This window comes from Phaseolus vulgaris, chromosome 8, assembly GCF_051622355.1.
Source record: "Phaseolus vulgaris cultivar YP4 chromosome 8, ASM5162235v1, whole genome shotgun sequence".
Lineage (NCBI taxonomy): Eukaryota > Viridiplantae > Streptophyta > Magnoliopsida > Fabales > Fabaceae > Phaseolus > Phaseolus vulgaris.
In genome coordinates this window covers 60,978,001-60,999,893 of record NC_143505.1, presented here as the reverse complement: position 1 = coordinate 60,999,893, position 21,893 = coordinate 60,978,001, and the positions used below count along the sequence as shown (strand labels likewise).

Genomic DNA, 21,893 nt, shown 5'->3' with positions numbered 1-21,893 from the left:
TTTAAATCTTATAATTAATTTAATAAACATTTTACATTAATTAGTAGAACTTTTCATTGAACTGAGTCAGATAAATTTACTCAGTAATATTTTTACAAATAAATCACTACAAGAACAACATGAAATAAAAATCAATTTTAGAGACAAAAAATAATTAGTTGTTATAGTAACTAAATTAGATATCATTTTAGAAACTAAAATTCTAAATCAGTTTCTATTAGTGTTAAGTGATTTCTAAATTGATATCTAATTAGCAACCAAGATTTTAACTATCAATTATTTAGTTTATAAATTTTGTAACAAAATTTGTGTTTACAAAATACTAATTTAAAAACCATTTAACAATAATAGAAACAAATTTAAAAAAAAAAATTAGTCTATAAAATAATTTCTAATTTATTTACTATAACAACTAATTATTTTTTTTACTAAAAATTAATTTTTATTTTATGATTTTTTAGTGAATATTTAATTTACTGAATATTTTACTCATAAAAATAATCACTAATATTGAATCAAACTAATAAAAAAGTTGACCTTAAAAAATTTATTTACAAAAGCTACGTGTAAGGGTGGCTCCGACACCTTGCCTCTGACTTTTTTAAAAATATATTATAATAATACATGACTTATGAAACCTTTTTATATTGCTATAAATGTGCTGGAAGATAAAGAAAATATAAAAGATATTATAATAGCAAAAATATATAGTGTAAATAAAAAGTAATAAGAATAGATTTAACAGTTGTAAATATTTTATGAGATAAAAAAATATAATAAACTTTAGTAAATCAAAGATCATAAGATAAAGAAAATTGATTAAAAGTTGTCATACTTTTTTCATAAGATAATGAATTATAGGAGATTATTTTCGCTACTGATAATTTTTATATTTGACAATTAAGATAAGTAAATAAATCTATTGATCTGTCAAACTCTAAACAAATTACTAAGAATATATAGAAGATAACTCTCCCTAATATTCATCATCTTTGTTATCTATAATAATAAATTACATATATTTTTTTAATGTAAGTTTATATATATATATATATATATATATATATATATATATATATATATAAGATGATTATTCATATTCTCACACTTTATATTTCAAAGTAATCGCATAAGGATATTTTTTAAGTTATTATTTTTTAAATGTAGTTAAGACTACACTGCATATTCAAAGATGAATGTTGGATAGTATACATTGAATAAAAAATAATTAAACTTTTAATCCAATTATAACCTATTTTACAATAAAATTATAAAATAGAAATCAATTTTAGAGACAAAAAATAATTAGTTGTTATAGTGACTAAATTAGAAACTATTTTAAAGACTGAAAAAAATTAGTTTTTAAATTAGTTTTTATTATTATTAACTAATTCTTAAATTGATATTTAATTAATTACAAGATTTTAACTATCAATTATTTAAATTATAAATTTGATAATTTTTTTTTGTTAGAATTAGATATCAATTTAAAAATTATTTAACAATAATAGAAATTAAATTTGAAATTAAAACCAACGTGATATATATTTTAATAAATAATTATGATTAATATCTTGACATGTTTTCAATATTTAATGTATGAGAAGGAGTTCATATTTTGACATGTTTTTTGCCACTCTTCCTCTTTTTTTATTAACATCTGCAAGGAGAATGAATGCTCTCTTGATTTGAGTGGATCATGTGCATAAATAGTTACTTCTTGCCAAAGTTCATGTTGTATTTATTTTTTTATGCTTTTTTTATACGTCTCTCTGTTTTCACTATACAATTTATTATCCTGTTTTTAATATTTCTGAAATATAATTTTTTTATTTTGTTTTATTTTTATCAAATCACTAAAAAAATTTATTATATTATAATTAATTTCAAAGATAAAAAAAACTAAATTAGAGACTATTTTAAAAATTAAAAAAATTATTAATATTTAAAGTAGTTTTTATTATTAATAAAAAATATAAAATAATTTTTAAATTGATATCTAATCATTATTTTAGTTCTTAATATTTTAGTTTCTAAATTATTTAAAAAATAATAATTAAAACTAATTTAAAATATTAGTTAAATTAAAAAGTTACACGAACAAAAAGAAAATGGTAACATTTTTATTGAGTGAAAAAATATTCAAGATTTAAATATAGCATACAATATATAAATTTAATATTAAATAACATTCATGATTATAAAGAAAAGTAGTATAATGTACTAGTTGGACGTTACAACTTTTATTAGAACACGTTTCTATAAGACATTGTAAACCATTTTATTTAATATTAATTTTAAATTAAAGTATACAACATATTAACAGCTTAAAAATTTCTTTATTCCTATAAATATATATATATATATATATATATTTAATTCATGTACGTTTCCATTTTTATCATTATATTTTTGTTATTGAAAATGTTTATTCAATATCCCAATAAATATTAATATTTTAATTATTTATAAAAATTTATAATTTTTTTAGTTTTTAAACATTTTGCATCTTATTTGTATTGTGGGTATAAGATGGAGTAATGATGTCAGAATATCATAACTTTTTATTATTTTTTTTATCTAAAACATTTAAGTCAATTCGATGATGATGATGTAACCCTGATACTGTTAACAAAATATTTTATTAATATAGTGTACTTTTCTAATTTTGTTAATAAATATAACCACAAACACAAAAGATAAACTTTGTAAAAATATTAAAAAACTAATTTGTTAAATAGTTAAAATTATATTTAAGCCAACTTTTAATCATGAGATGTAAGAAGACCAAAAACAGTGGTGTTGGTAGTCAAAGGAGGCAATAATTAAAACACAACTGGAATTTGGATTCATATAAGTTGGGAAGCTGCATACACTATGTTACTTTCTAGAACTAACTTATATAAATAATTTAATAATGTGTAATGCTTATTAATTATTTACACAATGTATATATAAAATGTTGTTAAAAAATTTGGTCACGTGATAAATTAACGACAAATGTTTCAGGTAACTGTACGGATTAGGTCGACATAAAATAATATAAATAAATGATAAAATAAGATAACATAGTTTTAAAATTCAATACATAGGTTGAAAATACTATAAATATATTTAATAACGATAAGATGCGAAGAGTAAAAGTTAAGTTAAACTTCAACAACAACTTGACTCTATTTATCTGACGAGTATTATTTTTTTATCTTATAATCAAACAAAATGATAAGTAATGTTTTTTATTTAATAATTAAATAAATTTATTTTGACTGTATCATCAGAGTCTTTGTAGGTACACGTTCGAAAGTAATTTTGGACTTGAAAGTCAAAAACTAAACTAGATCCAATAGTTGAAATGATGATTTATATCCTATAGTCGAGACAAGTCCAAATCCATATATAAGAGTCCAAACTAATTGACGTAGTAACCGAAAATATTTATTAACAGGGAGAGATGGAGAATTCGAGAAAGAATTAATTTATGATAAGGTGGGGTAACAAAAGTAACTACCTATTATATATTATATTGTTATGATAATATATCTTATCGAATATTTTGTTAAAAAAATAGGAAAGGATATTTGAATTGTTGAGATTATTAAGATTAGAAGTGGGAGAAAAGATTCTGTAACGGAATATTCGTGGAAGAAGGAGCATTCTCTTGATATAGTGGTCCTACGCTTACGGAAACAATGTGAAAAGAAAAGCAAAATAGAAACAAAAGAACGAAACCACCCTCTCTCTTTCAATCATTGTCTCTTCTCTCTCACACTCTGTTTTCTTTCATTCACTCTCAGCACGCACACACACACACAACACAACACTTTGAGTTCTTAACCTCTAAGTCTTATCTATCTATATAACAACACACCCACATGCTCCTCTGTCTCAGACTCAGACTCACACATACCTTATCCAAACGAAGCGAGGGAAGTTTGCATGTTGAAGAGTTCAAAGAGAAACCAGAAAGAGAAAGAAGAGGTGATTGGGTTGAAACCCGGTAAGAACACGTTGCAGACATCACGGCTATTCTAAGAGTCTTTCGCTTTCTCATTCATGTCCCAACTGTACGACGGACGGGTTGCATAATTCTCGCAAACCCTTCGCCGCACGGTGGGCGTGGTGCGCTCCCGTCCGAAGGTGGTAGTCCCTCCGACCTCCTCTTCCTCGCCGGTGGCGGTTCCTCCTCCTTCTGCTAGCTTCTTCTTCTTTCTCCTTTTCCTCTCCTCACTTAACCAACATCTTTAACAGCGCACACACTTTCGCTCTTTCTTCTTCTTCTTCTTCTTTCTCTTCTTCTTTTTCTTCGATTTCACAAAAATGATGCTCAAAATCAAGAGGGTTCCTACTGTCGTTTCCAACTACCAGAAAGACGGCGCCGCCGACACTTCTCGTCCCGTCGGAGGTTGTGGTCGGAATTGCCTCAAAGCTTGTTGCCTTCCAGGTCCTTCTTTCTCTCCAACTGATTTTCATTACTGTTATTAGTTTGCTTGTATATATGCAATTGCCTATTTTAAAGTGATTGAGGCTAAATTACTTGCTGCATATGTGAAATAAAAGCTTACGAATTTAGATTTGACTCAAACTTGAGTTGAAATCTTGTATCTAAAGAGTTTTATTAGTAAAAAAGTTAGTATTTTTTGAGATCCCATAATATGTTTCCACAATTAATATATTTAATAGTATATAAATAACTACACACCTCACCTTATATAAATTAATTTATGAGGTTTAGTTAAGAATAAATTCTCTATATAAACTTAACCTTTCTTTTTAAGGTAAGCAAACGGGTTACGAAACTGACTTGGGAGCAACCCACGTGAAAAACCAAACATATATCTAGTAGCGGTAGTTGAAAAGAAAACGAACAGTTGATATTTTAATATATTCACGATTTGGTATGAATATTCTTGGAATCTTAAAACAATTGATTTTCTCATGAAAAAATTATGTATATCTTACTTTATCCTGTAAAGTGAGTTGGATCCAGGAATCTCATGTGTTTTCTTTTTGTTTTATTTTTTGTGCTTTGTGTTTTTGTTTTGTTTACAGATGCAAAGCTTCCTCTGTATGCTTTTAAGAAGGTTGTTAATGAAAAGGATTTGGCTCTGCAAGAATGCGGGGAGCCTCCCGTGGCATTCCTGGACTCGCTTCTTCTTGGAGAGGTAACCATGGAATTTTGGTGATGGAGAACGGTTAACGTGATATTCTTTTGTTACCCTTTGTTGTAAAGTGTTGTTTACCGTTTCATGGCAGTGGGAAGATCGCATGCAGAAAGGACTTTTCCGCTATGATGTGACTGCCTGCGAAACCAAGGTTGGCTTTGTTTTCCTTTTTCTAAATGTTGTCTTTCTCTCCATAGATATGGTTGGTATGATTTATGAGTGTGATGTGTTTTGTCGTCGTTGAAAATCATACATCGACTACAAATTAAAGCAATTAATCTTATAAGTCGGTTTTATGAGGTTGAGTTTGTTTTATGAAATTGAGTCAAATATCATCTTATAAGTTTGTTTTATGAGGTTGAGTCAAATCTTTTACCATATAAACCAGTTTTATGAGGTTTAGTTAGATTTAAAGTTCATATGATTTTGGTGTAGGTGATTCCTGGTGAATATGGTTTCGTTGCTCAGCTTAATGAGGGTCGTCACCTCAAGAAGAGACCAACTGAATTCCGAGTTGATAAGGTTCTGCAGCCCTTTGATGAAAGCAAATTCAACTTTACCAAAGTTGGGCAAGAAGAGGTTCTCTTCCAATTTGAAGCTAGTGACGATGGACAAATCCAGTTCTTCCCAAATGCTCCAGTTGATGTTGATAATTCTCCCAGTTTTGTTGCCATCAATGTATGGATACCAAACCTTTTCCTTATGGGTTGATTATTAGTCATTGCATTGCATGTGATGATGTTTGTATTAGTTTTATACAGTAAATTATAACTGAAAATGTAAAATATTATGTGATCTTTTTATCATCTAATAGTTTGTTTGTTTATTTTCTTAACAGGTGAGTCCTATTGAGTATGGGCATGTTTTGCTGATTCCACGCATATTTGAGTGTTTGCCCCAAAGGATTGACCGTGAGAGCTTCCTGCTTGCACTTCACATGGCAGTGGAAGCTGATAATCCTTATTTTCGATTGGGTTACAACAGCTTGGGTGCTTTTGCAACTATTAACCATCTTCACTTCCAGGTACTGATACTCAATTACCACTTGTAGGTTTATGTAGATGTGTTGTTGTTCAAGACTACTCTTTCAGTAATCAGATTGAAATTTCATGACTTTTTGACATGGATATATGCAGGCTTACTATTTGGCTCTGCCCTTTCCCATTGAGAAGGCCCCCACTAAGAAAATTGCAAATTTAAATGGCGGGGTGAAGATATCTGAACTGTTGAAGTATCCAGTTAGAGGTCTTGTCTTTGAGGGTGGAGATACTGTGGAAGATTTATCAAATGTTGTTTCAGACGCTTGCATATGTCTTCAAAACAATAATATACCATTCAATGTTCTTATTTCTGACTGTGGAAAGCAAGTGTTTCTGTTACCACAGGTAAACTAAATGAATTTTCCTAATCTATTTTAGGCAAATGGAGTTGTAGATTGATGCAAGTTGTCAATATATTACTTCTCTTTACCAAATCAATAATTATACATTCACAACTTGTTTCACTATACAACTGATGCAAGTTGTTAATATATCACTTATCTTACCAAATATATGAACAGTGTTATGCAGAGAAACAAGCTCTTGGAGAAGTGGATGCTGAGCTTCTTGACACCCAAGTGAACCCTGCAGTGTGGGAAATTAGTGGGCACATGGTTTTAAAGAGGAAGAAGGATTATGACGAGGCATCTGAAGGCAATGCTTGGAGGCTTCTTGCAGAGGTGTCTCTCTCTGAAGAGAGGTTTCAAGAAGTCAACGACCTTATTTTTGAAGCCATTGACTGTGGTGATAATGTTCAGCGTGACAAGGAAGAGGATGCAGTGAGCTCAAGTGCACACTCTACTGTGGTGGTGGTTGCTGGTTCACAAGAATGTGTTGTTCTTCAGTAAACAAGTCTCTAGCTACCACTATGAACAAAAATTCAGGATTTGTGCAGCATTCTAAGAATAATTTGCTGATTTATATCACTTTTAAGTTGTAGTATTGTGTTGTGCTTGAGCCTTAAGGTCGTGTGTTTTATGTATTCATGTGGAAATCGATGAAATAACTGCTCACCTGAGTAGTGTTGGTGATTGTGCTTGACTTGACTGTCTGTTGTGTCTTTCATGCTTGAAGAAATAATAAATTCAGGTATCTGTTTGTTTGTTCAAGGCTAAATCAAACTGCAGCATGTGTTTCTCCATGATGAAATTTTCACTTGCCCTTTTTCGGGCTTCAGTGTCTAATGAATGTTATTTTTGTATATTAATCTATGTAGCACAAACGCGAATAGTTGATATGTTACGAACCTGAACTCTTTAACACGTGTAATCTAAAAAATATGACACACGATACGTATCTATACATGGTGAATTACATGAATTGATAATATAAATTTATGTGAATAAGTATGATAAGGTTTAGGATTTAGAGTTTAGGGTTTAGGACAACAGTTACCTATACTATGAAAGTCCACTTTTAAACTATGTTAAAGGTCCAAAGTTAGCCCATTCAGTTCCTATTTTAGGTCTGAAATCATCACGAATGAAAAAAAAAGAATTTGGTAAATCCTAGTTTTATTAGTCATAGTATAGAAAGTTGTTGTTCTATCAAAGTATGACTGAATTTTTTTTTTTATTTCTATAATTATAGTAAAAACTTATACAATAAGATTGAATTTTTAGTATTTCAGTGTCTTTGTCCTTTTTAAAATTGTGTTGGAAATGTGTTAGAACCGTATTAGAATTGTGATAGACCCAAACAATATGTATTGAATTGAATACTTCACTGCCGATACATGTCGTACAAATGTCACAAGAAACCAGATAGACTAAAAGCAGATTTTTTGACGAGTTGGTCTTCAAATTGATTGTATGATGCTGCAAACATTATACGTTGTTGCTCTGCTAAGATGTCCTAAAACTGAGACGCGTTTGATGGTTATGTCAAATTTAGTGCCTTGATTTTCTAGTAATTCATTTCAAGTTTTGTAAGTTTTAGGACAAAGGCACAGACTCATCTCAGAAAGGGAAACGTGCCCACCCAAACGCACTTAGTAATTAATGAACTATAATGGGACAATAAATGATTTCTTATCCATTTGGTAGTGTTCAGCAGCAGTACTCTCACACAGCATATCTTTGAATATGTGCAAAATACACTTATTTGGTGCATCAAAAAGATTCTAAAAGAATGTAAAATTAGAAAAAATCTCTTATACTACTCTCCATTTGCTTATTGTGACATTTTTTTCCTAAGAGGAATGTGAGAATTGCTCACTTCATCAAATCTTACTAGAATTGTGATTCCTAACATTAAATTGGTTATGATGCTGTGGTACGCATCCACATTGTGGTCCCTTTGTCTGAATATCAGATCATAACGTTGGTTATGAGACGAGTGGTTCCATGGGGAACTGGGCAATTTTGTGCAGTTATATCTTTTATTAAACGTCCTCAAATTCTGCTTAAAGTAAAAAAAGTAAAAGCGCGTTTCTTTCTTTAGATCTAATTTTCTTACACTGATAACATTAATTATGATCATTAATTAAGGTGATGACTTGATGCTCAAAAACCATAACCTGATACAGAATTTCGTGGGGTTGTCACCGTGCTTTTAGAAGGCGTTTCCATTTTCATGTGACGCGTTGCTTGAACGTAACCGTTGATGGTTATAGATTGAGCATGATTAGCAAGTTGTTGCAAGTATATCTATTATGAAATCAATTTTAATCTTAACTCAACTTCATAAAACCGGCTTATGAGGTGAGATCTGTATTCATTTATAAACTATGAAATGCTTTAATCTATGCTTTAATCTATAGTGAATGTGAGATATCCAACACAACCTTTCTCACACCAAGAGTGACAACTCGTGCGTGGGACAATATGTTATAAATGGTCCGGTTCGATAGCGAGTGGTCTAATAAACTTTACAAACTCTCATTAAGATAGCCTCGAAAATAAATGAGAAACGGTAGTGAAGTGACTTATTTTGAGGATGGATGAACGTAAAAGCGTTAAGCCACCCAACTCATATTCAAAAAGCACAGAGCTAGCTGACAAAACTTCCCTTCTAATAACAATAAAAGCGAGTGCAGATAAGGTCCACCGTCCATAACCATGCATGAAAAACACGCTCTTTTGGCTTGTTAGAAAAGCAAGTTAACTTGATAAACCTGTATAAATTGGTTCCACAATCCTACCCTTCAAGGCATAAACAACCACTTCCTCAAGATGAGTCTGCACGCAAAATGTTCAGCTCTTGTGATGTTGGTGTTGGTGCTGTTGGTGATGAAAATAGAGGGAGATTCAACAGGGAAAGAAGTGCATGAAAATGACACCAACTCAACATCATTGATGGAGAAAGATGTTAACCAAATCACTGGATGTGCAGGAAGACCATTCGTATGTAGCAGAGGAGAGTTTCCAACAAGGTTTATGTGTTGTGGAGACCGTTGTGTGGATGTGACTGCAGACAACGATAACTGTGGGATATGTGGGTTTAGGTGCCTGTTCAATCGTCAATGCTGCAACCGTCTCTGCGTAAACACAAATAGGAACATTTTCAACTGTGGGGGGTGTGGAAGAGTGTGCCCTTTTGGAAGGTTATGCGTATTTGGAGTATGTGCCTTTGAGCAATCAGTGCCAGTGCCACCATTTCTAGTACCACTGCCACCAACACCACCGTTTCTGGTTCCAATGCCACCAACACCGGTTCAAGGGCCTCCAACACCGGTTATAGTGCCACCAACACCAGTGCCAGTATCACCAACACCAGTACCAGTATCACCATCACCATCACCGGTGCCAGTATCACCAGCACCAACACCAGTGTCACCATCACCCGTGCCGGTGCCAGTGACACCATCACCGGTGCCAGTAACACCATCACCGGTGCCAGTGGCACCTGTGCCAGTGACACCATCACCAGTGCCAGTGACACCTGTGCCATCACCGGTGCCAGTGTCACCGGTGCCATCACCGGTGCCAGTATCACCATCTCCAGGACCAGTGACACCATCACCATCACCATCGTACCCTCCCTTGTCTCCATTGGACAACCAGCCTGAACATACCAAAGAGACAGCTGCAATGGATTAACTATTGTAATTGATTGTGAATCCTAGTTATTCAAAAATAAGTATTTGAGGTTTTCATGTGCAACTGTTTGTTTCCGTTTCAAGATGTTAGTATGAAGTTTACGATGTTATGTTGCAGTTACGTATGATATTGGTTTGATGCTTTCTGTGTTAGCAGAAAACCATGTCAATACTATGTGGGGAAGAAAACTCCCTGGTTATTTATGCTTGATAATGGCTGAACTAATCGTATTATCATATTAATATTTAAGATGTTTCAAAGTTAATATGATATTTATTCTGAGTTCGTTTAAAGAAGTGAAACGGCTATAAGAAGTGCATTCATAATTATTCTTTTCTCATTCACGGAAGCATTCGCATATTCAAATGTGAAACTATTATTTATATTGAGTAATTGTTACATAAAAGTAAAATGAATAATTTATACGAACTGCAGACACAATTAGAAGAATTATGTACATATGCTCAATTCAATTCAATTCAATTCAATTCAATTCAATTCTGAGTGTTGAACATTCCTAGAAGAACACGCAACATCTTCAAGCTTCAGAATTTTCCTGTTCAGGATATTGGTTACGTGCAACCGCTATCTCACATTCCGTTTACTTGGGATTTTGTTTTTTCGCTGTTTCCAAGCTCTTCCTCAGTAAATTAATCTCCCTTATATAATAATGTTGTCTGTCGATAATCAATCCAAGGAATAGAGAGAATCCTGCCCAATAATAAATAGGGTTTAAAGTTATCTGTTCTTTCTGCACATAATATAGCAGAATAAGTGGCAAAAGAAAAATCTATGTTCATTGATACATGCTAGAATTCATTTGGTGCCTAGTTAGAACGTTTGAATCAGCAACCAAAAAATTCGTTGTACAACTCACCTTATAAACCAGTTTTATCAAGTTGATTTAGGTTTCTTAATTATCATAATAGAGTCTATCCTAAAAAAAATTATTGACTTATCAGGCTACGTTATCATCATACCGCTATCAGACCATCTATGAATATAGTCTCACGCACATAGGTTTCAGCATGAGGGGATGTAATTTCAAGTTGACTAGAGATAAAAACATTTCATAACATGTAAGTGGGTGCAAACCTCACTTTATAAATCGATTTTATAAGGTAAAATTAAGTTTAAAGTTCACTTCTTAACGCATAAATGTCAAAATTTGAAATTGTGATGAATTTAAGCTTGATGAAATAAGTAATGCAGGTATTGTAAGGAAATAAGTTACCCAAGAGAGATGCTTCCAAGAGACGATATGCCATGACAACCTCATCAGTTGGATTAACTGTGGCAGAATCCTTTAAACGCTTTTGCATTTGGGTTATGGTATAGACGGTGGAGCTGAAGACCACAAGCATGGTTGCTGCCACAGTTTTTGTGACCAAGGGGCCCCTCCCCTGCTTCGAAAGGTCTAGCCCCTTCGCCACCAATTTTCGTATTGGATTTGCAAAAGATAATATTAGGATTAATGCCATTTGGATAATCAAAAGCATGAATAAAAGTTGTATCATCTTTGTATAATTGCTTAAACCTTTATTTGTGTGGTGAATGTAAGATGAGAGGAGGCAAAAAAAATAATGAAGTGTTGATTTGGAGTTTGAGAGTATGTGGTTATAAGCTACTTTTGGAGAGTTGTGAGGTTAGGCAAAGAATTATATGCCATGCTTTTCTTTCCAACACCTAAGGAGGTTTAGAATAACTTCTGACAACATCAATTTTACCGGTCTCTTCAGGTTTCCTTAAGAGATTATTCCTACGCATGTTTGTTTTTTTCACTTGCAAGGCACCAAACTAAAGTTCACTCTCCAAAATTGAAAATTAGCACTTGCTTTCTAGACACCATAAATGATTAAAATGCACTCTTTAATTTTTAAATAGGAGTATAATACAGGTTAAAATGTATTCAGTATATTTAGTATATTTAGTATTCTAAAATATTTAGTATTTTAAAATATATCTTAAGATTTGGATTTTCACATCACTATTCTAAATTAAGTTTTTCAGAATTGAATTTTTTCCATATTTTTCCTAATTTTTTGTAAATAGTTCAGTATTTTTGAAAATACAATACAAGAAGAAACTTCGAAATTGTAGGAAGAATATGTCTAAAAACTCTCTTAATATGAGATTGAGCTGGTACCCGGTAGCACCAGCAAATGCAGAGGCCCAGTTAGATCTTGCATCCGTTGTAAAATTTTGCACCTGCGTATACAGCTAGCTCCCACGAGTGTCAATGGAAGTATAATCATCCATTGTATTATTTTAGGATGACTTGGAACCATCAAGGCTTGGGAGACACTACATTTTATGCCGCGAAGAACACAATAACACATGAATTCTAACAAATTTAGTTTTTGCCAGAATTATTTGGAAATTAAAATGATATGTATCAGAAATTTCATCGGCAAAAAAGTACTGCGGCATAAAGTGCGATGGAAAAGAAATCGCATTATTACTTCAGGGACAACCCCTACATATAGTTTCATAGTTCTTTCATACATTTTTGGAGCAAAAAACTGTGACCCTCTTCATATTAAATGAGAGGAATAGTGAGCAGAAAAAACACAAACATGCTGAATATATATGATCCTAAAGAGTTTGCTCATTACAGATTATAAATTACGGGCAGCCGAATTCAAAAGCCAAACAAATGGGTACCCATTATGGTATTTGAATTGAGGTTTAATTACTCCATCCAAATTATATGTCAAGCAAAAGCCTGCGAGGATCCTCCACGATATCTTTGATGCGGCGCAGAAAGAACACTGCCTCTCTTCCATCGATAATTCTATGGTCATATGTTAGAGCAACGTACATCAATGGTCTTGGGACAACATTTCCTCCAACAACCGTAGGACGGCTCACTATGGAATGCATACCCAAGATTGCAGACTGCCAAAAACAATAGCTGCATGAGTTTTCTTTCTAAATAGTTATCAGTTTATTATACAAATTGTTAACAATTATTTGCAGCATTAAAAACATCATTGATATAAATTTAACTAGTAACTATTCGTAATTTAGCTTGATATTTTGAATTACAGTGATCTTTTCGTGAAACAAATAGCATTTTGATAATTTAGTGGGGACAAATAATGACCATTTTCATTAAATGACAAACAATGCCGGAACCTACTAATAAGATAGAAGGAAAGCAATCAATGATGAAGTACTATCACATTAACAAAGACAAAACAGCTTCGAATATATAACAAAGAATGTCATGATTTATATCTTGTTAGAACTTCCAAACCTGAGGGGGGTTGATAATAGGGGTACTCAAAAGGCTTCCATAAACACCACCGTTGGATATTGTAAGAGTGCCTCCAGCCATCTCATCAATTGATAAAGTTCCATCATTTGCCTTCTTAGCAAAAGCATTGATTTGCTTTTCTATATCAGCAAAGTTCATGGTTTCTGCATTGCGGATAACAGGAACAACAAGGCCCTGGGATGGAATTGAGGGTCAATAATCGTTAAAACACACATGCATGTTGATAACTTCCATAGCCAAGCAAAAGAATTGCAAATTTAACAGTATATTTGTTAATTAGCTCCAATAGCCATGACAGTAGTTGACACAAGTTTATTGAAAATAGCAAAGTTTCGTCAAGAGATAGTATAATGATTGATTGATAGATTTCTCTACACAAACAAAGTAAATGAGAAAAGGTAATGGTGTGGCTGGTAAAAACCTTCGGAGTACCAACGGCTATGCTGATATCTATATAATCTCTGTATATAATATCATCCCCATCAATGACTGCATTGACAATTGGTTGATGTTGGAGTGCGTTGACAGCAGCCTAACATGGACACCACAAAAGTATGAGGAAATAAAAAAGATAAAGCCAAGCTAGTCTATACTTGTAAATAGAAAACATACTTTGACAAAGCCTGACATAAGCCCCAACTTGACTCCGTGTTTTTCAACAAAAGCATCCTTATAATCAGAACGGAGCTTCATCAAATTAGTCCTGTCATCAAGAGAAAAACAATAAGGGAAATATTGAAAAAAGTAATCTACTAAATTACTAAATGACAGGAAACTCAGCATTAAGAATGTCCCACATTATAACTAAATTACATCCCCCCCTCAACAGAATGTCCCATGATACTGGTGTTATCACACAGAAACTAACAAAGTGGCATAATGTAATATTACATGTATAGATGAGAAAAAAGTTAAACACAAATCCAAGGGAAAAAGATTTTGACCCGAATGCATATGTACGTTAATCCATGGTCTATCTTCCTCTAAACAAAAAAAAACAAACAAACAAACAAACAAACCAAGCCCGCAAGTAGAATTTAAGAGAACACACAATCATGTTGATCTGACAAAGAACAAGAAAAATTAACAGAAATGCCATGACTTTCCAGTGTATCATAGATTCATAGCTACAGATTTTTCTTGAGGGCTTCATTAAATTTAGAAAACATTGTTCCATTAGATCAAAAACCCAATAATGTATAATACTGAATATTTATTACGGGTGAAAACACACAAACTAAAGCAATATTCAAAGCTTTAGATATACTTCAAAAATCAACAAAACATACATATCAACTTCATTGAAGGTTGTGAGCATAGCAAATGTGTTCTGGGAATCTTTCAGCCGTGTAGCAACTCGTTTCCGAAGCCTTGTCATAGGAACCTTTGATAACAACAGAAAACATCAAAAGAACTTTCATGCTTGCTAAATATAACTCAGTAGGAAAAAAATCTCAATGACTCACCCGCCTTTCTCTTTCTTTGGGAGGAAGTTGGGGTTCAGTGGGAGAACTCAATGCGGAAGGAGGTGCTTTGGGCTTCTCTTTAGCAGGTTGGGTTTCAACTTTGGGAGCTTTCTTCTCCTCACTAACCTTTGGCGTTGGCTGAGGAGCAGCTTTCTCAGATGTAGTCTCAGATGGAGCAACATGAGTTGCGTCAGCAGACCTTGAAATGATTGCTATCTTGTTACCTGGCTCAACAGTATCCCCTTCATTGGCTAGAAACTGCAAACCATTAAATAGATCACACAAACAAAATTTAATACAAGTAATAACTTCTATCATTCTGGAGTGGTTGGATAAAAACCATTTAAGCAATCAAACTGTACCTTCAGAATGACACCTGACTCAGGACTTGAAACATCGATTGTCACCTAATTAAGGAATAAGAACAACATACAGAATTAATTATTCTAAAAATGAAGATCAGATCTGTTTATAACCATCAGAATCCTTCACAAATATTTGCTTGTTCCAACATGGCACCTTATCTGTTTCAATTTGAGCAATTGGCTCATCAGCCTTAACCCTGTCACCAGGCCCTGATTTTCATTTATCAAATAAAAACATGATGGTCACTCACCAATAATTCATAAAAAATACCATTCAAATAGATAGAATAAAAAACATATTTGAGGATCAACGTACTCTTCAAAAAGTTTGCCAGAGTTCCATCAGCGATAGATTCAGCCAGAGGAGGGACCACAACATCGACCGTATCTCCTTTATCACACATATAAATAACAATAACCATCAATCAAAAGCCAGAATAAAACGAGTTAGTTAGACAACCTAAATGCCATATAAATGAATGACATCAATAATCAACTCTTATTTCTTTGGTCCTAGATACTAGACTCTCATATAAAGTGAAAATGAAATTTAGAACATTCACCAAATTCCTACATATAAGTTCCATTTACATAGTACAAAAAATATACACAAGAAAGTTTCAAATAAACTATGTAGCCCATGTCGATTATATACGAGACTTCAAAATCATGATGAAAATTATAAAATCAATAGACTCGGTGATTATTACTTATTCTAACCATACTAAATATTACTAGATGTCAATGTTTTCAAACAGATATAAGGAACAATATAATCCTTTTTAAAGACAGATGCAATGCTTTTTCATATTCATGGATTGTCTCCTCTTTCAACAACTTTATAAGAGTTAAACATATTAGAAAATGCATTAGATATGTCGAGTCATGCTTCACAAAAGAAAAAAACTTGAACCACAGAAGAATATGCATGTCAATGTCTCACCATTGTCTGAAGAAAATGGACGCCCCCAGGTTCGAAAAGCTACTGCCTCTGGATGAAAAACCACCCTACATAACAAAAACACAATATCAAAACAGTGTCTCAGGATGAGAAACTGTAAAAACTTTCCATTCCATCAACTCGTCAATTAATGATTTCTCATTATTGGACACCCCAAACTCCATGTGAAAAGATTATCAACAGAATTAGATTGAGTACAAATTAAATGAAACAAGAATACCCAAAATGCAACTGACTTAAAAATACGTCATTTCAAATTATGTCTCTGGGACATCCAATGCACTTAGAACACCACCAAATTTAAATACTTAGTATTTATATGACGATGACAACATGATATGAATGTTTACGTGCATAACCTATGCATTAGCAGCAACACAAGAGAAAAAGTGTAAAATTTGCAACCAAATAAGACTGAAAAAAGCAAGGACTGTTGGTACTGAAATTTGTCACAACTAAAATTAAGGATTCAATTGGTTAGCACACTGAAAATAGTTTAATTTTTTCATTTTTATTACCAATTCACTTTTTTCTCCTGAAAAGCCTGGATATAGAAAACCTTTCTACATTATATTATTTTTCTCCAAACTCTTTGTTGTTTTTAAGAAAACAATTTAAAGCTGCCAAATCTAATTCTAACATTTGAAGATCTGGTTCGAGAGCTAGATTTTATGTTTCCATTTTCAGCTAATTTTAAGTATGTCTATAACTACAACAAACATGTTTTCAGATGTGCTTGTTATTTTCAAGGAAAAACCAAAATGCTTAACCAAGTGCACCCTTACTATTGCATCTTCCAATTTCAAACCCAAACTTTTTTATCAAAACTAAATAGAATTCAATACTTGAATAAAGCCTGGGACTGAATATCAATGTGATGTCACTAACCTCATAGCCTTAGAATTAATCCCGGATCCTGCAGCAACAATATTAATGACTTAAATTAAAAAATACAAGAAATCATTAAACTAATTAAGACAATAGCCTCTAAAATGCACCCAAAATTACCAGATGTTATACTACAGAAGTTCCTTACAAATCCACATCCGTCTGAATGAAACACTATCTGTCAAACATAAAACAAAATAGTTGTAAGAAACTTCAAAAGAATACGAATAGCAAGTAGATTACCCCCTTATAACAAAGAAGACCATGAGTAACAACGAGAAGAAATAAATAATGAGGCCATCAATCATCACCTGTATGCATGATATACTGTCATGGAGTGATGAATGACTAAAGCATGTACGTTTAACAGTTAAAAAAATCAATAAATAGAAGAGTGCACAAAATAATCTAGTTAATAAAACATCATCCACGCTGAATAAGACTGTCCCAATAAATTTACATAGTACAGTCTGACTAGACGCTGCATAAGACGGTCCCAATAAATTTACATAGTACAGTCTGACTAAACTGGCAGTCTGTCTATGTATCACTTTGTAAGTGGCAAACTTTGCTGATAGAGTTGAGCAAAAAAACTAAATCTCTACCCTGTCACATTGAATTTGAACAGTCATCTGATAATCCATTCAAATTTTGAACAATATTCAAACAACACACAACAGAAAAGAGCATAAACAGAAATTAAATTCGAAACCTATGAACAATCCATAAGCCATAGATGTATAAAAAGGAAGAAAAAGGTTAGAAAATGAAATGAAATGTAACAGATGATAATCAGAGTTTTTGCAAGCTACAGATTTTTTTTATCAAAAAGCACAACCATTAATTTCACATTCTACTGTGAAGGTTACATACATTAAACACATATCCCAAAGAATTAATATCTTTATTTTCTATAAATATAGAAATGTAAGTCTTTAGTCCCTAAAAATACAGCCATAATTTTGTGGTTCATTATATATATTGAAACAGAGACCAGGCATGACACATTTGCCAAACCGAGGGACGAAAAGGATGTGATCTTATTTTGAGGGGCTAAAGACGAACATTCCCTTCTTTGAAGAAACAAACAGCATGATTAACCACATGCCAAAAATAACATTTAAGTGATCATCAGTACCTTGTGCAAAGAGGATAAAACATATTAACAGATTAGGATGCAAAAAGAAAAAAAAAGTAAGACAAACACCTCTTTCTCGACAGTGGAAGAAACTCTAGCAGAACCAGAGAGGCCAGCCCGAATTTTCTGAACTGACTGACCTATAAGCTGAAACAATTGCAAAATAGGCATCAGGCTTCGCTTAAACTTAAGCATGAATCCATGGATCAACCCAAACACATTCAAATTAAAAATTCATCAAAAGCGTTTACAAAGATTCAGCTCTTACCCGAGGAGACGGGCTGCCAGAAGCAACCCTTCGCCTTACCACACCAAACATGATTATGCGATCAGAAATCTCTTCTTCTTCCGGAATTCAAACCTAATTCGACAAACACCAAATCCAAAAAACAAAACCATAAAAATCATCGGAGTAATCTGAAAAATACATGCATCATAACATATCGCATTACGTTTCACAAAGCAGCAGTAACAATACACCTATTGCGATGGATTCTTCCGATTGAACGTTCCAGATTCAGATTTGAGAAATTGCGGTGCAGAACAATAGAATGCTAGTTTCGAAACAAAGAAATGGAAAAGGCACAGCGAAAGATTGAAGAAGAGAGAGTGAAAAGAAAAGTGTGGAACCTGAACAGCGAAACGCAAGAAGGAAGGTAGGGTTGACGATGGAACGGAGATCGCCGCCAACAAGTTCTGAAGAAAAATATTATACTATTCTCCCTCTATGATTCTCTATAATTGTATTTCTAATTTCTTATGTCAAATTTCCCTAATTCTTTCTTATTATTGCCCTGAAATTTGGGAATTTATCATGTCAAGTATACAGGTGTTTAAATATTGTTTTTCTTCATCACCTTTCACAATTTATATTCAATTTATGATGGTCAAAATTTTGTATCAATCAAATCAATTTATGATTTTATTCAAAATTAATAAAATAATACTTTTTTAATCAAACTAATTCTTTTTTTTTTAAGATAAAAGTGAGTTAGATGAAGTTAAAGTTTATTTATAATTATATTTTTTAAAATGAAATTAATAAAAATCAATTACGTCATTGAAAAATTAGTAAAAAATATGTGGTTTCACTGTCCAAACTATATTTTTTTTTGTGATTTAAAAAAATAGAAAAAATTGTGTGATTTAAAACTATGTGTCCTTATGGTTTCAAAAATTTAGTTTCCTTCAAACTCATAATTTCAAGCCTTGTCATAGCCTAATTAAATATCAATGTAAGAGTTATTTTGTGCAAAGGAAATAAATAAATTTCCTAATTATGTATTTACTTATATAATATGTATATATATAAATACTAAGTTTTGAATATTATTAAATATATTTATACAATATAAGGTTTTCTTTTTTAAAACATTCTATATTCTTATTTTATAATTAATTATATTTTAAAATTATAAAAAAATCATAAATATAAACCACTCATTTCAATAAAAATAACTCCACGCGTTATGTTTATTCTTTTTCTTTATTCAAATTATAGATCAAATATATCAAATATAAAACAATGTAAATATTATATTTAAATAAATTTATAAATTAATATAAATATTAATTTCTAACTTATTGAAATAAGATATCATAACAGCAAAAATTGCACAAACACCTGTTACATGTATTTTCCTTATATTATATATAATACTAAATATGTATTTAATTATTCTATGTTTAAAAAATTAAATATAAATCAATGTTTTTACTTTTTTATTGATTATTCTTATTCTAGAAATCTTATATACAAATTTTATTGGTGTTTCTGCTCAATGTTTGACAGTGATTGTAAATTTCTTTTGTGGTTAAACATCTTAAATAAAACATACCTGTATTAATATATTATTCAACATACATAAAGTTAGGCAGAATTAAAAAAAAAGTATTATGATCTTGTTGACTTTTTATTTTTATTTCTTTTATAAATTTAAGAAGGAAGTACGTATTGGATAGAAGTACGTGACTTTCTCTAAATTAAAATACCAGTTGATTAAAATATCAGTTTAGAATGTAATTTGATTAACATAATTTTAAATTGATCAATTTCACTAAACAAATTAACAAAAGAGCATAAATATATTCACAGTCTATATTTTTTATACCACAACATTATAATCTTAATACTATTATTTTAATATTTTTATATAATTTAATTACAAATTTATCTTTTATTATAGATATAATTTAATACTATTATTTTAATATTTTTATATAATTTAATTACAAATTTATCTTTTATTATATATATTTATATCTAAGTCTACCACACTATAAGAAGAATTGTATAAAACTGATACACTCTCATTATTTGAGTTTTGGGTCTGAAAAGATTAGGCTAACTCCACCTCAAAGTCTACAACACAAAAAGAAAATGGGACCCTTCAGAAAGGATGATATGTTAAGTGAAAAATCCCCTCAGTCCCAAACATTATCTCAATTCCTGAAAGAGCAACCAACTGAACAAGCAAAAGCTTCTTCTTCATGAGGTGCCTCCAGCTACAATCTTCACTGCTTCCCTTGCATGCAAAACTCAAACATCAGCTACATCATATAAGCCACACCTGCAAACTGTTTTGCCTTTCTACTCACCAACCTCCACTTCTCCTGCACTTACCTTCACCAACTTCATTGAGTACCAAGGCACTCCCACATTTAATGGTTGTTTCCCCAGCAGAATCCGGTGACCTATCATCCTTACTCCCAATAGGGTGCAGTCCAACACCTTTCTTTTTTCCTTCACAACACATCCTCTAAATTCTTAAATGAAATTTATTAGAAGATTAGTTTTTTTTCCTCACTCTATGGTTTTCAATAAGTATTAAATTATGTCAACAATGTGGCACTCTTCTCCTTATTATAATTGAATTTGGCACTTGGCTCAGGCTATAAAACAGCCTTCTGCTCCAAAATGGAGGCTATGATCTTTGAAGTCTAGAATTTAACTCAAAAATTCTCTATACATTGCAGTGGTGTGCTTCTAGCAATGTACTTCGTCTCAAATTTTGTTGTCCCGGGTTTCCTTGCCAACTCTTTCCCTAAGTCAGATGAAGAGCAGAAGGTTGATGATGAAGATGAAGATGAAGATGAAGGAGAAGATGAAGATGAAGAAGAAGATGAAGAAGAAGATGATAGAAGATGAATAAACAGGGGCATAGTACTTAGTGGGCAAGAGGAGGTCAAGGAGGAAGAAACAAGATTACTTTAACTTGATAACTAACCTCATAATGCTTTGAACCACTACTGCATGATTGTATCTTATCAATGTGTATTTTGGTGTATCTTTTTGTTCAGATGATAAAACATCTCAAGAGTAATTTGTGTTCCCATTAACAAACATGGTATTATTATTAGCTATTCTGCTATTACAATCTCGTGAAACCAAATTGTTCGTGCCTGATTCAGTGGGTTTCTACCCCCAAAATAGACAAAAACAAAAAAATAATATGATTAGTGATTGATATTTAATAATATAACTTCTTGGCACTAAAGAAGTTTACCCTCAATGGTTATGTTTCTTTTAGTACCGAAAATTAGACTGAAAAGT

The 21,893-nt window shown here is 31.9% G+C and overlaps 5 protein-coding genes across 7 annotated transcripts; 2 read left to right on the top strand and 3 right to left on the bottom strand.

Moving 5' to 3' along the window:
• The first annotated feature begins 3,543 nt into the window (after positions 1-3,543).
• Positions 3,544-7,311, top strand: VTC5 (GDP-L-galactose phosphorylase VITAMIN C DEFECTIVE 5 (VTC5)). Its single transcript, XM_068628864.2, has 7 exons — positions 3,544-4,441; positions 5,050-5,162; positions 5,254-5,313; positions 5,598-5,840; positions 6,001-6,186; positions 6,299-6,547; positions 6,724-7,311. Exons 1-7 carry the CDS (start codon positions 4,318-4,320, stop codon positions 7,048-7,050), a joined length of 1,302 nt encoding a protein of 433 aa, XP_068484965.1. The 5' UTR covers positions 3,544-4,317; the 3' UTR covers positions 7,051-7,311.
• A 2,343-nt stretch (positions 7,312-9,654) lies between these two features.
• LOC150025699 (uncharacterized) lies at positions 9,655-10,238 on the bottom strand (the record flags this gene model as incomplete). Its single annotated transcript, XM_090294176.1, has 1 exon — positions 9,655-10,238. A coding segment is annotated over one exon (381 nt), but the record flags the coding sequence as incomplete, so codon positions are not given.
• A 362-nt stretch (positions 10,239-10,600) lies between these two features.
• LOC137827264 (B-cell receptor-associated protein 31-like protein) lies at positions 10,601-11,852 on the bottom strand. Its single transcript, XM_068633541.2, has 2 exons — positions 11,477-11,852; positions 10,601-10,953 (listed from the first exon to the last, which is right to left on the bottom strand). The coding sequence occupies exons 1-2, from the start codon at positions 11,757-11,759 to the stop codon at positions 10,844-10,846; spliced, it is 393 nt and encodes a 130-aa protein (XP_068489642.1). The 5' UTR covers positions 11,760-11,852; the 3' UTR covers positions 10,601-10,843.
• An 824-nt stretch (positions 11,853-12,676) lies between these two features.
• Positions 12,677-19,181, bottom strand: LOC137827262 (dihydrolipoyllysine-residue succinyltransferase component of 2-oxoglutarate dehydrogenase complex 2, mitochondrial). 3 transcript variants are annotated; one of them, XM_068633536.1, is made up of 15 exons: positions 18,971-19,181; positions 18,609-18,701; positions 18,410-18,487; positions 17,323-17,380; positions 17,203-17,230; positions 16,297-16,361; positions 15,670-15,744; positions 15,508-15,563; positions 15,351-15,395; positions 14,989-15,246; positions 14,812-14,906; positions 14,135-14,225; positions 13,944-14,054; positions 13,502-13,696; positions 12,677-13,140 (listed from the first exon to the last, which is right to left on the bottom strand). In XM_068633536.1, exons 2-15 carry the CDS (start codon positions 18,657-18,659, stop codon positions 12,949-12,951), a joined length of 1,398 nt encoding a protein of 465 aa, XP_068489637.1. In that variant the 5' UTR covers positions 18,660-18,701; positions 18,971-19,181; the 3' UTR covers positions 12,677-12,948. The 3 variants fall into 3 exon arrangements, with proteins under 3 accessions (XP_068489637.1, XP_068489640.1, XP_068489639.1); XM_068633539.1 differs by having other exon boundaries at positions 18,793-19,101; XM_068633538.1 differs by having other exon boundaries at positions 18,821-19,072.
• A 1,552-nt stretch (positions 19,182-20,733) lies between these two features.
• Positions 20,734-21,683, top strand: LOC137827261 (uncharacterized). The gene is made up of 2 exons (XM_068633535.2): positions 20,734-21,057; positions 21,317-21,683. The coding sequence occupies exons 1-2, from the start codon at positions 20,831-20,833 to the stop codon at positions 21,486-21,488; spliced, it is 399 nt and encodes a 132-aa protein (XP_068489636.1). The 5' UTR covers positions 20,734-20,830; the 3' UTR covers positions 21,489-21,683.
• The last annotated feature ends 210 nt before the right edge of the window (positions 21,684-21,893 follow it).

Bases quoted from the DNA above. Each gene is read 5' to 3' on its own strand.
- VTC5 (XM_068628864.2), top strand. From the start codon at position 4,318: ATGATGCTCAAAATCAAGAGGGTTCCTACTGTCGTTTCCAACTACCAG. The intron at 5,163-5,253 runs GTAACCATGGAA...GTTTCATGGCAG, and splicing joins ACTCGCTTCTTCTTGGAGAG to TGGGAAGATCGCATGCAGAA. The intron at 5,841-6,000 runs GTATGGATACCA...TTTTCTTAACAG, and splicing joins CCAGTTTTGTTGCCATCAAT to GTGAGTCCTATTGAGTATGG.
- LOC137827264 (XM_068633541.2), bottom strand. From the start codon at position 11,759: ATGATACAACTTTTATTCATGCTTTTGATTATCCAAATGGCATTAATC. The intron at 10,954-11,476 runs GTAACTTATTTC...ATTATTGGGCAG, and splicing joins CTTGGAAGCATCTCTCTTGG to GATTCTCTCTATTCCTTGGA.
- LOC137827262 (XM_068633536.1), bottom strand. From the start codon at position 18,659: ATGTTTGGTGTGGTAAGGCGAAGGGTTGCTTCTGGCAGCCCGTCTCCT. The intron at 17,231-17,322 runs GTAATTTTGGGT...TTGTTGCTGCAG, and splicing joins CTTCTGTAGTATAACATCTG to GATCCGGGATTAATTCTAAG. The intron at 15,247-15,350 runs GTACAGTTTGAT...AATGGTTTGCAG, and splicing joins AGTCAGGTGTCATTCTGAAG to TTTCTAGCCAATGAAGGGGA.
- LOC137827261 (XM_068633535.2), top strand. From the start codon at position 20,831: ATGAGGTGCCTCCAGCTACAATCTTCACTGCTTCCCTTGCATGCAAAA. The intron at 21,058-21,316 runs GTGCAGTCCAAC...TATACATTGCAG, and splicing joins TCATCCTTACTCCCAATAGG to TGGTGTGCTTCTAGCAATGT.